Source organism: Crotalus tigris, unplaced genomic scaffold, assembly GCF_016545835.1.
Source record: "Crotalus tigris isolate CLP2741 ecotype Arizona unplaced genomic scaffold, ASM1654583v1 scf7180000017814.3102382, whole genome shotgun sequence".
In the NCBI taxonomy this organism is placed as follows: domain Eukaryota; kingdom Metazoa; phylum Chordata; class Lepidosauria; order Squamata; family Viperidae; genus Crotalus; species Crotalus tigris.
Genome location: NW_024096652.1, coordinates 2558044 through 2573710, shown reverse-complemented (window position 1 = coordinate 2573710; position 15667 = coordinate 2558044). Strand labels below are relative to the sequence as shown.

At 41.6% G+C, this 15667-nt stretch overlaps 1 protein-coding gene across 2 annotated transcripts; it reads left to right on the top strand.

Moving 5' to 3' along the window:
• Positions 1 to 4525: 4525 nt before the first annotated feature.
• SLC25A19 (solute carrier family 25 member 19) lies at positions 4526 to 15095 on the top strand. Of its 2 annotated transcripts, XM_039342918.1 has the most exons (8): positions 4526 to 4975; positions 5312 to 5500; positions 6827 to 6982; positions 7936 to 8106; positions 9850 to 10033; positions 10326 to 10456; positions 11536 to 11666; positions 13335 to 15095. In XM_039342918.1, coding segments are annotated over exons 2-8 (906 nt in total). In that variant the 5' UTR covers positions 4526 to 4975; positions 5312 to 5368; the 3' UTR covers positions 13336 to 15095. The 2 variants fall into 2 exon arrangements, with proteins under 2 accessions (XP_039198852.1, XP_039198851.1); XM_039342917.1 differs by lacking the exon at positions 13335 to 15095 and having other exon boundaries at positions 4531 to 4975; positions 11536 to 12886.
• Positions 15096 to 15667: the final 572 nt, after the last annotated feature.

Below are 15667 nucleotides of genomic sequence, written 5' to 3'. Positions count from 1 at the left end.
TCCATCCAAGCTTATATTTAAAAAGGAAAAACATGCACTTACCTGTTCCTTAAATTGTTAGCTGTGCAGTAGAAGGCATATGGCTGACATTTAAATCTTGGCTACCAGTGAGCCTGTACTTCCAATACTCTAAATAGACTTTAAGTAACCACAGCAACAACAAACTTGCAATATAGGCATTCAGGCAAAGTCAGCCTTCTCCAAATCCCATCACTTAAATTTGTCATCCTATGGGACTATGGAAGCATGCCTTCTCTGTTGCAGTCTCAGCCCTCTGGAGTGGTATTCCCAGAGATACTAGGGGTCCCTTTCTCTTTGCTTTCCAGAAGTCTGTTAGACTGGCTGTGGAGCAGGGTTAAGGGAATGTCATTTTGGTCCAGCAGTCCTGAGGTTTTTAGTTATGTTTTGAATATATGTATTGGACTGGTTGTATACTCCCAGAATTGGATGGCCTTACCAAATCCAATTTTTTAAAAAATAATCCTCATTCAACATTTAAAAAAAATGTGAAGCACTTTGATTAGATACGTGTATGGGGACAATGACTGCAAGGCCCCAATCCTTGGGGATTCGGCCATGGGTGTCTACGCAGGTAAAGAGCAAGAGACCAGAGTGGGAGTCCAGAAGTTCAAGTTATTTTTTAATGGCCCCTGGATTAGGATTGGGTCTTCTCCTGTGGCCTTTCCTGGTCTTAGTTGAGCAAATTTCTTAATCTCTCTCATTGTCACATTGTCAGATTTTCTATAGTTTGGCTAGGTCCTAGGACTTTCATTTTTTGCAGAGTGACCATGTATGGTTCCTGAAAATGTGCCTCCCAAGTCTCTGTGGGGATATGGCAATCGACCATGGATGGACCATTGCTTTGGGAGTTTGATGTCATGTGCTGGAATTGAGTCTTTGGGTTTGACTGCCTGAATGAGATGTTCCCAGTTGTTTCTCATGGCTTTCTTTTTCTTGCATGCCAGTTGTTGTTGATAGAGTCTCTTCTGTTGCAGGAGATCCTGTGCAGCTGATGCTGCGTTGGATATACAAGCCTGGTAAGTGGTAGTTGGGGAGAGGGAGATTTGCCACTAACACAGTCCTGGTCAAATCATGATTTGGAGTGGCATTATCGTTGCCTTGAGGATGCATCATTACCATAGGTTGGATGTTGGTGGAGCTCTTAGCTATGGGTGTTATAGTTTTCCAAAAGTGTCCGTGATCTGAGGCCAATAGCTTGGTTATCATTTGGTTTAAATATGGGGTCCACTTAGCTCAATGGTAAATTCTTCCTGCTGGCATTCATAAGGATTGGTAGCAGTATGTGTTCCCTGAGTGAAAACGTTTAAATAAAGCACAGTTGAGAGATGATCACTATCAATCTTGGGAATAACTTCTAGGGCCTTGACATAAGGGAGAAGGTCCCTAGAAACAATTATGTAACAAATTGCACTAATTCTGGAGCCAGATAGATAGGTCAGTTTCACTGGAGGGGTCAAAGGCCCCATTTAGAATGTGGTGGTTAACCTAAAGCAGCGGTTCTCAACCTATGGGTCGCGACCCCATTTGGGGTCGATCGACCATTTCTTGGGGGTCGCCAAACAAGACGATCCGCCATTTTTCCCCCTCAGGGGGCACCGCCGCGCATGCGCGGCACGTTTGTGTGACGGGGGTCGCCTTCACACAAACGTTGAGAACCACTGACCTAAAGGCTGTTTAAGCCAGTCAGAGATCTGCAATGTTTGATTTTTTTATTGCTTGACCTATGTGTGAGAAGAAACCTATTATCTTCAGGATTGGAAGAGTGTCATGTGCTTTGTGTAGCAGGTGTGATCATTAGAGCCCAATCATTGAAATTTTGTCCTAGGACAGACATGTCAAACTTGTGATGTCACATGACGTCGCACAACGTATCAGGACGGTTTTGCCATTGCCGGCAATGGGGTGGGCGCAGCTTCCTGATGATGTGTCCGGCCTGTAGGCCGGCAGTTTGACACCCCTGTCCTAGGACTACAAATGCATTTGGATTCATTATTAGATTACTAGCATATATTTTCAGTTCAGTCCACAAGGTTTTGATCTGGGGTGTCTGTCTCATGGGAAGCATATAAGCATTTATCATCGACAGGGCATTAATACTGCCAAGACATACATTGAATGGAAGGAAGGGCCTTGATATGGCATGTAGTGTAGTAGACACTAGGATCCCCAGGCCTCAGAGTCTGCTGGAAGTCTGAAGGGGAGGTTTAACAGAAGTAATCTACCATGAGTGCCCTTCTCCTCTGATGCAACATCCAGGAGGTCTCCAATCACAGAGATGCCAATGCAGGTAGTCCTCAACTTATGACTTCACTTAGTGACCATTTGAAGTTACAATAGCACTGAAAAAATGACTTATGACTGTTTTCCACACTTATGACTATTGCAGCATCCTCATGGTCACATGATCAACATTCAGATGCTTGGCAACTGACTCATATTTATGGCACTTGCGCTGTTTTGGGGGTCATGTGATTCCCTTTTGCGACTTTCTGACAAAGTCAATGGGGAAGCCAGATTCACCTAAGTACTGTGTTGCTAGCTTGACTACTGAAGTGATTCACTTAACAACTGTGGCAAGAAAGGTCATAAAACGAGGCAAAATTCACTTAACCACCATCTTGCCTAGCGACAGAAATTTTGAGTTCAGTTGTGGTCATACGTTGAGGACTATCTGTACTTTAATTCAAGCAATGCGCGCGTCTTGCCTTCAGGCCTTAAGCTGAGGTCACGGAGATCCCCGGAATTGTACTTACATTATTCTCTACCCTGGTTGGCTCATCATGTATTCAGCTGAACTCTTGGACTGAACTGGTACTATTGAGAAGGGATTTCTCAATCCAGTCTGGAAAGATGAAGTCTTCTTTCATAAACAAATTCAAGGTTTGTGAATGACATTAAATCTAGGCTTGTGGTTCAATGTTCAAGTTCAGTGTGGTAAGCCATAAGGTGGTTTTTGTTTTTTTGCCTTAGCGTAGGCTATTATATAAAGCTAGCCACATTGTTCTGTATCTCATGGTTTATGAAGGCTTCAGGGATTTATGGGTAGCGAGATGACTGTAGTGAACAGGACAGATTTTTTGTTGGCCTCTCTATATACGAGGACAGTGGACAGATTTCTTCTTACAATGCCCAGGGTCATTGGGGTCAGCAGCGTACAACTACTACACACACACATAAACATACACCTCAGACTCTCTTTCCATCTCAGGGATTGTCTAGCCATACATGATTCTGCCCATCCAGTCTGAATTCCAAGGAAAGAGCTACTAAGAATCTTGCTGGAAAAACGTTGTCAGCTAGATTTTTTCCAGGGGAAGCTCTAACATTATGGAACTTGCTCCCCCAGGTGAGATGCCAGGCTCCAGCTCTCCTTGCAACCAGGAAGGCTCTTAAAAACATTTTGTTAAAGTGAGCCTTTGGTTTATGATGTCATTAAGGACAAGCATCTGAGCACGCTATGGTTTCTTTTTTAAAGTGATGGTTTATTATTAATATTTTCAGATTGTGTTGTTTTTTACTCTGTTGTGCATTGTCCACAGTCTTTTCTGATTGATATGGTTTACTTTTGAAAAGAAATTTTACCTCTTCTCACAAATCTGTTTGCTATTTTATTTAAATGGCATGATGTAATGATACTTTGGGACTGCCCCCTCTCCTCAATATGGCAGAGGTTTTTAGGCAAGTCACAGCTTCCCCCTTCTTCAAAGCAATGAATCCTACTTTACAATTGTGCAATATCTTCAAAGCAATACAATTTCTATACTATGTTCAAAGATGCCAAGATAGTTCACTGATTCCAGATCATCTATGAAGCGTGAAGCTGTCACACCAGCATTACCGTGATTTATTTAATAATGGTTTGATGAGTGAGACACAAAAATCTGGATTTCTAATTATGCTAGTTTGTTTAACCATACCTTATTGAATAATGTATTAATATAACACATTACTCCGCAAACTGATAATTTTGTACTAGCTTAGTTTGATATATGAATTTAGCCATGTGGCAATTTTGATTTGCACTAGTTTTCCCCAAACTTGGCATCTTCAGATGCTTTGGATTTCAACTCTTTCTTATAAAATCAGATCTTATTAAAATCAAACACAGTTGAAGAGTACCAAGTTCAATAACACAAATTACGCACAGCTAAATACTTTTTTTGGGGGGGGGGTACCCAGCCTGGAGTTAGGAATAAAAACTCAAACTCTGATAGGGCTGCTTGTTGAGGTAGCTTCACCAGGTAATACATACGGTGGAAATGACAGGGATACTCGTTTCGTTCGTTCTCTGAACAGATGTATCCTTTGATAGATATGGAACTTAAACTGTATGTCCAAATTACATATACACGGCAATGTGGAACGGGAGCAGGGAAAAAGCTTCTTCAAAAGTTGTGCATGGCTGTCACGCCTTAATAAAAAGCGCACAAGAAACAGGGAATTTAACATCTTTACATCTTCTTTCCCATCCCTGCAACTAGAAAATCAGAAAGGCTTGTTGTGCCGTCCCATGTACAGATATTTCCAGAGAAATACCAGACTTCTTTATTGAAGATCGACGAGAATAAATTACCGGGGAGTGGCGTCCAGCAGTCCGGAAGGATCTATATTTTATTTTTTTCCCGGGTTGTGCGGTTTCTTTGGCTATTTCTTAAGAAATAAATTCCGAACCACTTAAAATTCATCCGCATACACACATTCATCGGAGCCCTTTTTTAAAAAAAGAAAACCTTTGCTCCCCCGTTTTCTCCCGCCTCGATCCTGAGGCATAAGCACGCATCACGGCATTGCAGACTACATTTCCCAGAGAGCCCGGCGGCTGTCATCTCAAGCGAGAGCGGCGTGAGGTCGTCCTTCAGACCTGCCGCCGGGTCCCCGGGTGGAGCGAGGTTGAATCTTTGCCAGCGCCCCGATTGGTCGCCGCATTTCGTTGCCGTGGGCAGCCGCGGTCTGGGTGAGCCTCGCTGGAGCCGAAAGAGGGCCCCGGGGGAGGGTCGCGATTCCCGGGCGGGGGCGGGGGAAACAAGGCGGAAACCTGGGCTGGGTGCTGCAGCGTCTGCTTGAAGGCAGCCACAAATTAGCCGCTGGGCAGGTTAATTGAGGACACGTGTTCGGTCACGGTCACGACCACGCGAAGTCGGCGCGCTGCTCTTCGGGGGGAATGCAACTTTAAACATGCTCAGATGCTCTGTTTTCTCTTTGTAAAGACCCCCGAGTTGTTTGACACCCCACCCCAAAGCTCTTCGGCGTCCGCTCTCAGTCCGACCCCTCCTTTTTTCTTTGCCTTCAGTATTGGTGCCCCGAGGGCGTGGATGGAGAGCAAGGTCCGTAGGCCTTGTAGGGAGGGATGGTTGGCTATGATCCGAATTCCGAGTGTAGCTCCCTTTCGACTGTGAAAGTAGCAGCGGCGGGATCCGCTTCCGGATTGGTCACTCGGGCAATGATCGGCCCTTTTGATGTGCTCAAGATTCGCTTTCAGGTATTATCTTTATGACATTGGACATCCCCCCTCCCGTTCTTCCACTACTAGGAAGGAGCTGGTTTGGTCATTAGCTTTGCCTTTCCAGAGGTTATTTAATTGGGGTCCAATTACAGAGCCCGCTATTTTTTCCTCTGCTGTCTGCATAAGGTTTGGCATCCAGGCAGAAACACAGCTGTATGTTCCTTCCTTCATTGGCCCTCGTTTAAAGGAACAGAAGCTGGTTCTTGAAGGCACTGATACAGCTATCCAAGAGCTACTAGTTACGATAGTTATATGGAATCGGAGGCAGGTGGCTTGTAGGAGAAAGTTAGTGGAAGGCAATCTTCCCGACATATCTGGCTTGTGAGACTGGACTTCCACAAGCATCTGAGGAGCCCTGTGGGAAGAGTGTACTAGACTAGAAAGCCTTTCTGCCTGATCTATGGTAGCATAGTTGCTCCTGTGCTTGTATTGTGCAATTCAGTGTAGCGGCTTTTCTTTGGGTGTTGCACTGTCAGTTTTGGCAAGGAAGCCCAATGATGATTACTTAGGGCTGTTGAAGGTTTGTTTTTACTCCAGGGTTTTTAAAATTATGTAAAAGATGATTCTTTTCCTTCTGCATATTCTAAGTTTTGGGGAATGTGTTGTAGTCTAATATTTTCCCTTTCTAACTGGCACACCTTTGGGGTGAGCCTTCTGAAATTAGAGGCCAGTGTTGTGTGTGCGACCTTCCAGGTGATAGAAGTTGCTGGAAGGCTATGTGGGGCCTATGTCTGTTCTAAAGTAGCACAGTAATAACAGGTAGTCTTCGACTTACGACCACAATTGAGCCCAGAATTTATGTTGCTGACTAGAAATTTGTTAAGTGAGCTTTGCCCCATTTTATGAATTTTCTTGCCATGCTTGTTAAGTGAATCACTGCAGTTGTTAAATTAGTAAGACGGTTGTGAAGTGAATATGGCTTCTCCATAGACTTTGCTTGTCAAAAAGTCACAAAAAATGGTCACCGTCATCAATACGAACCAGTTGTCAGGCATCCAAATGCAAATCACGTGACCATGGGGATGTTGCAGCAGTTATAAGTGTGAACAATGAACATAAGTCACTTTTTTCAGTGCCGTTGTAATTTTAAACAGTCACTAAATGAACCGTAAGTCAAGGACTACCTGTATTTATATATTTCCTGCCAGGGCAAATAGTGATTATTCCCAGGTAAGCAAGTATATATCAGGCAGTAGCCTAAGACACTCTTTCTGATGATAAATATCATGGCCCTAAGACATTTTGGAGTCTTAAATTTTCCACATAAGTATTATATAGTATACTCATGCTATCATTTTTCAGCTTCAGATAGAGCAGCTTTCCTCCAAAAATCCACATGCGAAGTATCACAGTATCTGGCAGGCCACTGGTAAGATTTTTCAGGAGGAAGGGGTCACTGCATTTTGGAAAGGTCACGTCCCTGCTCAACTTCTTTCCATTAATTATGGGGCTGTCCAGGTGAGAACCAAACAATATTTTATCTATTCAGCCTGAAAATTGCTACTTTTCTTAACTTCCAGAGTAATCTGTTTAGCTGTCCTCTATGTTCCTTTTCAAAAACTGATTTAATTTTTTTTAGAATTAATATGACACAATTGAGTTGTTATCATGGAATATTATGATTCTGGGACTAAAGATTCATTCTTAGCAATACTTGGGATTTCGTATTAACTTTTCTTCATGTACTTTCTGTTCAGGTAATGAGTTAATTTAAGTAATTTTAAATATGAATTCAGAATCCCCATGCTTGCACAAGACTAATTACCCTATTTTGTTTTGTCCAGTTTTTATATTCTATCAATCCTTCTCTTAGAGTCCAAAAACTCTTTGCTCTATTTTCTCTGATTTCACTTACCTACTACAACTTTTCATCTCAGATCCTGAAATTCAAAATCACTCTTCTGATGATTTTTGCAAAATGATGAGAAGCACATCAGCTGCCTCTTCTTGTTTTGAATATTTAATCTATCTTGAATACTAGTTTGTAAATTGATATAACTCTGAGTGGTCTAAAAATTATGCTTTCTCAGATGTTGGGTATATTCATGTAGAATGTTAACTCAGTACTAATTGAGGCAGGGTTTACCCAGTTATTAGGGTTCAGCTATTGTAACATATTAAACCATTAAGTATATTAACTGGATCCATGCCCACTGAGCCATAAATTAGCCAATTGTTCAGCTCTACTGATACTTACAGACTTCCAGAGACATCCACCTCCTAAATACTGTAAATGAAATAAGTGAAAAGATAAATCAGTGTCCTAACTAATTACTTCAGGGATGCAAAACCTGAATTTCTGGACCACATGTATTAACAGAAATTGTTTTTTAAAAAATATCCTTGTGTGATCGGTGGTTCTCCTAAATCAAATGTGTAAATCTCTGATTGTTTTGGTTTTCTTTTACAAGTTTGTCAGCTTCGAATTTCTGACGAAGCTGGTGCACCATGGCACATCTTATGATGCTCGTGGCTTCACTGTGCACTTTATCTGTGGCGGTCTGTCTGCTTGTGCTGCTACTGTGACTGTTCAGCCTCTTGACACGCTGCGGACTCGCTTGGCTGCCCAAGGAGAGCCGAAGGTAAAAGATGAATGAAAGTAGCCCCAGTGCTTCCATATTAATTCTGCTCTTGCCAGCTGGATAATATTTTGGTTCCTTACTCTACCCCCACAGTATTTATTTAATGAAATGACACCATTCTGATTGGTTTCCAGCTTACTTAGAGTCTTAGGGGATCTTAGAGATCAATGCACTTAGAGATCAGTGCATTTTTTATCGCATAAGCTTTCATAGAAGGGGTTGTCCTCTGTATGTGTCACAAGATTCTTGGTTGATCTGTCAGGGAACTGACAGGCAAGGTTAGGAGGAATGCTTGGAGTTGCCGAGATAGTCCCAAAGGGACGTGATAGGTACAGTCAGGAAAATACTTTGATAAACAGCTGCATTTTGAGAAAAGCTATAAACCTGATAGAGAAGCAGCCTGACAAATAGGCAACCAATATATATCATGGTTTACAGAATGTGAAATCAATATCACTTGTTTACCAAAGCAGAGTTATTTTCATTTAATACGTTTGAATCCAACCATTTTAGTTTGCAGAATTTGGGGGCAAAGTGACAGAAGAGCTTGAGATCCCAGGTGGTCACTTTGTCTTTATCTGTCAGCAGCTCTGTAAAGAAGCTGCTCCTTTTCCTAGTCTGTCACTGTGCACCCAGGAAAATCCCGTATTTTAACTTAAGAAGTTAAGAAGTTAAATACATGTTAACATTTCCCCTATAGGAATAATCTTTGCTTCTCTTATGCAAATTTGAAATTCCATGCTCAGAAATCCTTTCTTTTGCGCAGAAAGATTATTATGCATTCAGAATAAGCTGTGTAAATCTAGATGTTACTATGCAGATAGGAATCACGGATACGTGTACTTTGCATAATAGATCGTTTTGCTTTTCATTACTCTGTAGAGAAGGCAACTATGTGGGAGGAGCAAAGGGTAGCATGGGGATTGTCAGGTCGTGACAAAAAGGCACAGGGCCTCTACTGCCAAAGATTTATGCCTGGCACATGGCAGAGGGGCTTCTCTTTAGGAAATCTGTAGAGATGCTTCCCTCTCTCTCTCTCTCCCTCCCTCCCTCCCTCCCTCCCTCCCTCCCTCCCTCTCTCTCTCTCTCTCTCTCTCTCTCACTCTCTCACACACACACACATCAAGCTTTTAACTGGTTAATTGTTCTAAATAATGATTTTATTGTGATGTGTTTTTAAAGTTTTACATTCTTTTTAAAAAATTCTTAGCCATCTTGAGTGCTCATTAGAGTAGAAAAGTGAATAATAATATCCAGACTGCTGGCATCTGCTAATACATTAAGATATCCTTTGTTCTTGGGAAGAACTGGATGGGTATGAAGGCCAATACCATCTAATAAACTGGTAGCTGTGATTTCACATGTGTATATACTACTACTACTACTACTACTATTACTACTACTACACTACTACCACTACTACTAATAATAATAATAATAACAACAACAACAACAACAATACTTCTAAGACTATCAAAGAACAACACCTGCCTATCCCAGGTCCTTGGGAAGGATTCAATAGGTGGAGAAATCTAAACATCTGATTGGCTATACAACTATCTATAATACAGTGATGACCAAAAGTATTAAGAGAGAGAGAGATAGCCAGTTCGGATAACTAGCAGGAGCCACACCTCTTAACAGTTGAAGCTTTTTGACAGCATAGCTGAAATCTAACTTCCATATTGAGAGAAAAATTTGGATCATGGTCAAGGAAAGATGCTCCTTCTTAAATTGTTTTAGATTTACAGGAACCTCCGCCACGCTGTGGTCAGCATGTACCAGAAGGAAGGGCTGCTGACTTTCTATAGGGGGCTGAGCCCAACCATCATTGCCATTGTTCCTTATGCCGGCTTCCAGTTTTCCTTCTACAGTCTCCTGAAGAGGTTGTACAACTGGATTGTTCCAAGCGAAGAGATGAAGAAAGGTTGGTGCCAACGGTGGGGCTGGGCAGGGCAAAGGGGGCAGGTGAGCTCCCGGTATACCACGAGGGCTGTCTGTCCCTAAGCTGGGCTTAGAGAGGTCTGCTGCCTCAAGGTTGGAAATCAATTGTCAGCAAAATTGTAAGAGTAAAATCGGTAAGTTAGAGGAACCCATTGAGAGCCTTTCATAAAGGTAATCCTGGCCTCTCTTAGGTTGACCAGTCCAGAGCTTTGAAGGGCGGGATCAGAGTTAGCTATGGAGTGCTTCCCTTCCCTTCTAACCTCTTGGTTTTTCAGGTAATATTAGAAACTTAGTGTGTGGAAGCTGTGCTGGTGTCCTCAGCAAAACCCTGACATATCCCTTTGACCTATTCAAGAAGCGACTGCAAGTGGGTGGCTTTGAGCAAGCCCGGGCGGCTTTTGGGCAGGTGAGAGGGGATTTGGCTTGTGGAAATCTTTCTTGTTCCCCTTCCTCTCTTTCTCTTTTTCTGTGGCAAATATATCAGGCAGTATGAAGGCGGTGGAATGTATCAGCTGAAACGACCAGACTTTCTCCCTTTTTATGCAATATCTAAATGAGGGGTTCTACCTCACCTGCTCTCCCCCCCCTTATTTTAGTGTTTTTTCAACCATGCCAATTCCCAGGTGTGTGGACTTCAACTCACAGAATTCTCCTCAATGGCCATGTATGGCTGTGGGATTCTGGGAGTTGAAGTCCACACACCTGGAAATTGCCATGGCTGTGAAACACTGCCTTTGATGAAGATATTACTAGAAGTATGTTCTGGCCACCACTGAGAACTGTAGCTTTGATGCTTGTAGCCTCCAAATATATGCTGGATGTATTGCTTGTAATGGAGCCATTGCTTCTCCCCTCCCAGCTATTTCTAAACAGGAATCTGGAGCTGATGCTTTCTCTCCTCCCCTTTTTTCCTGTTTCATGCAGAAGGATGACAATGAATCACATTGTGTTTTTGCTCAGCTCCCATGTTTTGACAGATTGCTTTGTTATACACAGTGCCTAGTAGCTTTAAAATGTGCAAAATCGAAAGAGGAAGTAGGAGCGCCTGAACTCAAGGCTTCCCACATCTTGTTCATGTAATAAGGCACAACTTAGATTTACTTCTAATTAGTGACCCGTTATTCACCCTTCTTCTTTCAAGATATTGAGCATATACCCTTTCACAATAAAAAATGTTTGTCCTGAGTTTCTTTTTTGTTCAACTAGCCCGTTTGTGGTGGCTGTTTTCTAAATCTCAGTCCATAGCTCTTAAGCATATTATTCCTGATTTATTTTTTCTCATTTTCTGTCTGGAGACCAATATGCATAATCTGACTGCACAGTGCTTCAGATTAGGTTTCCATGAGAGAGCACTAACATAGCACTTCTTGCCATGACTTTTCCCCCACGGTTACTGAGACTGAATCCAACGCCCTGTTATATCGAGAAGACTTGGTACCCAGCCTGAATCTTTGCTCTTGTTCACTCACTTCTTGTGCCTGACAGGTTCGAACATACACTAGCATCATGGACTGTACCCGACAGATAATCTTGGATGAGGGACCCAGAGGATTCTTCAAGGGCCTTTCCCCAAGCTTATTGAAGGCTGCTTTCTCCACCGGCTTCACCTTTTTCTGGTATGAGCTCTTTTGCGGTCTGCTAACAATGCAAGACTCCAATGGTTCCAAGAAGCAAGAAGGTTAATGTAAGCAAGAGCTGCTGTCTGACTCCAGTGGATGTTCTTGGAATATAATTCTGGCAGCTGACGTCATCATCGTTGGGGATTGAGGGGTGAGGCAGGGCATATGGGATTGGAGAGTTGAGATAAGTGACTTTTTGCCCAAGCCCAGGATGCACATCGCTCATTGCTTGGGTTCAAAACAGGAGCAGTGGCTCACCTCAACACCTGCTCCAGTTGCCTCTTTAGTCTGCAGCTGCAGCATTTGGGAGTCTTGATGAAGTTCATCATCAAGGCTTCTGAAGATCTTTGTTGCAAAGGTGTGTCTACTTTTCCTATTGTTTCATAACAGAGGATTTGAATCAGACCCCAGTTCACACACCAAAATCCCCTTTTGTGACCCTGGAAACTAGGTACTCTGAAACTGAACCATATGTTGACCGGTGGATGGCCAGACTCCTGCAGTATGGCCATTTTGAAGTGCCTGTGATAAGCTGGAGGTCCTGGCATTCAGTAGTGCTGATGAGACATTCACTTAATAGACAATTATCTGCCTTGACCATTCAGCCCAGGCAGTAAAAATGCTACCGCTGGGATTTTACTGGTGCCAAGTCATCCCACATTTCGGTTCGTGCCTCTTGGCTGAGGTTCTTGCAGGCTTTGTGACTTTTGCAGTGTTTCATTAGTGAGTCTGTGAAAATTGTCTGTTGCCCTAAAATCCTAAACAAAGCAGAGGAAGCTTTTCATAGCTTTCCATTCTGTGTTAGCAGGGCCATTAGTGTTCATGTGCCTCTTGCCCTACCTATACATAAATATATTTTTGCCCCTTCTCCAAATTATAAAATAGTCAAGCCTTTAAATTTTGTTTTGCACTATCAACTTCTCCCTTCTTACTAAAACACATGCTAAACACACATGCTCTATCTAAATTCTTAAAGAAGTTTTTCATTTTAAATGTTTCCATTTTCCAACTTTTCCATTTTGAATCAAAGTGAAAAAATAGCGTTGACCATGCAATTATTCAAGTTTCATTTTGTGAGAAGATACATCTTTTAAATTATTTTAAATGATTTTTCTTAAATAATGTTATCCTCTAATAGCTTTTTTTTCCCAAGAAAAAGCTCTGGAATAACAATGGATACTTTTTTACAGCAAACTCTTTAACGTAGTATAGTGGGGGGGAAATAGTTGAAGAGGACCATTTGCCTGGCTGAATTTGGCCCATTTTATATATGACGAAAGCTATAAAGAAAATTAAATGATTGGTGCAAACTTGTCGATTTTTACTCAGAAATAAATCCCACTATGTACATTTAGAATTGCAGCCTTAAAATAGTCTTACTTTTCAAGCCATTTATAGATTTCTCAAATTCCTGGTACCTGCTCTGTATTTACATTAAAAAGTTCACAGAAGTTGGCTGATAAGTTTGCTTTAAGGGCTTTGTCCTCACAAGCTGAATATTCTTGTACTATTTCATTTTTGCCTGAGGTAAAATATATGAGTTGTCATAGTTCCAGTTTCAAACACAGAGGAGAAGTTGGTTCTCTGTTCTCTGCCCATTTTCTATGCACTTCTCTGTAAAATGTAATGTAAAAACATACAAATAATATATATTTATTTCTTTAGATATTTTTGTACTCTATAATCTTTGCATAGTATCTGGGAAAAGCAGTGACTGGAACCTGACAGGATAAAGAAGAACTGGGAAATCGCCAAACTGACTTACAACAATCCAGTGACTTCCTTTCAGCATAGGGCAAATCCACATTCAGATACACTGCTGAGTTAAAGGTACTGTGGTAATACACAAGTACACTCCAGTTTGCTATATACCTGATAGACATAAGCAAAGCTTCTGAAAAAGGAAAGGTTTTAAAAAAATAAAGAGATTTGTTTCCAGCAGTATCTGCAAATTCTTTTTATAGCACTTCCAGTACTGGCAGGATGGAATTTTAATTCTTTTGGTATCAACTCACGCTGGATCGGTAGAATTGGAGCCGTGGTGTTTGGAAATACAGAGACCGCAAATTGGAAAGTTTTGAGTTACTTTCTTTTGCTTACCTACTGGGTCAGGTTGTTCGTTGTACACTTATCTGTATTTATTTTCGTAGGAGCTGTGAAAGTCACATTCCAGCTACACTACATACCATTGGAAGAGCCCTGGTTTGTGTAATCTTTGCCTTATGTACCTTAAGAACAAAGGTTGCTTGTGTTTCTCTGAAATATTTGTTCTGGACAGGTGGGTTCTTTTCCCAAAGTGTTCATAGGCCTGCCTTTCTTTTGTTGTCTAAGATGGGAATTGCTGATTCAGAGTCTTTCTGAAATGCACTGAGGGTAGGCTCCTTTGTCAAAAGGCAAACAGCAGGTTCATCAGAAATGCAGCGACAACTGTTCTTGACTCACAATGTTTTTTATTATTTTATTTATCAAATTTTGAGGCTATTGACTCCTTAATGACTCTGGATAGATTACAGACAAAAAAAACAATAAATATGAATAAGACCATTGTTTCTCAACCTTGACAACTTTAAAATGGGTAGACTTCAACTCCCATAATCCCCCAGCCAGCATATTGCCAGAATTGCACCCCTCTCCCAGCATGCTGGCTGAGGAATTATGGGAGTTGAAGTCCGCCCATCTTAAATTTGTCAAGGTTGAGAACTGGACTAGAAGAACAGAACACCAATTAAGAACCAACCATAACTAAAGGGGGTTCCATAATCACCCTGCCCTCGAGGGCTCTTGTGTCTTTTCCCACCTATACAAAAGAGGCATCAGCTCATGAAACTTGCTTTTCTATTCAAATTACACTCTTTTTAAGCATACAAACTAGCAAGCTTAAAATGCAAGCATGAAGTCACATCAGAGAAGGAACACTTGACATTTGTAGTCTCCAAATATAAGCTAGGTCACTTATCTTTCAGTTTTCTTCTAGCCTTTAGCACCTCCTCTGTTTCCTCAAATATGTTAATTTTAAGATATTGTGCCTTATGACAGTGCCAAAATCAGTGTATACTTTAATATTTCAGTGTTTACAAGATGGCATAACACCAGGTCAGCAATCTCTCCCCACACCTCCAAAATCGTTGATGGTTATTAGCTGGGCATCTATGCCAATGAGAACTCCGATACATTTGTACTCCTAGTACTGTAATCTAAATGATCTTTGTTGACATCTAGGTTGTGCAAGGTTTCAGATTCCATTACTGAGATTTTTGTTCACTCCCTGTGTTTAACATGAATGCTTAATCTATAACACTGTATCTGTATTTTTCATATAAAGATTTATTTTTTGTAGTTGAGACAGTTTGGACCACCGTTTTCTAGTCCATAGAACATGTGTCTATCGTGAAAGAAAAATAAATATATAAATATATTTATCATAAATTTGTGGATTATTTTTTTCTTTTTGCAATCGCCAGTCTTTTCTTCTGAGAATCCAATGGAGGAACAGCATGTAAACATCCCTTTTCATTTCACTGCACCCATGCAGTACCTAGGAAGGACTTGGGGAAGGCAGTTGGAAGGCTTTGTTAGTGCTTTTTATAAACAGTACCCTCAATGTCTGGTTATTGTATTTGGGAGTCTGTCACAAATAAAAAGGTCTGTAGGTGGTGTAAACCTGGAGGGAGGAGAAGCCAAGTTCAAGGTTCATAAGACTGTGTGGCTATGTGTTATTGTGTCTCTTCTCCAGAGACAGGGATATCTTTAGTCCTGAACTGGGTTGCACTTGCTTGTTCAGGACTTGTGCACAGCTGGGGGGGGGGGTTTCTTCGTGAATGCACAGCTTCTGCTCAAGAAACAGGTCCCGCTGAAAAATCTTCACACAAATCCAATCTATGTTCCAATAGTACCGCTCTTTTTTAGACTCCACTCATGCTTTAGTCACCTTATGCCTGGGCTACTGCAATGTGATATACATGGAGCTGCCATTCAACTGTAATGGAAAAACCACGATA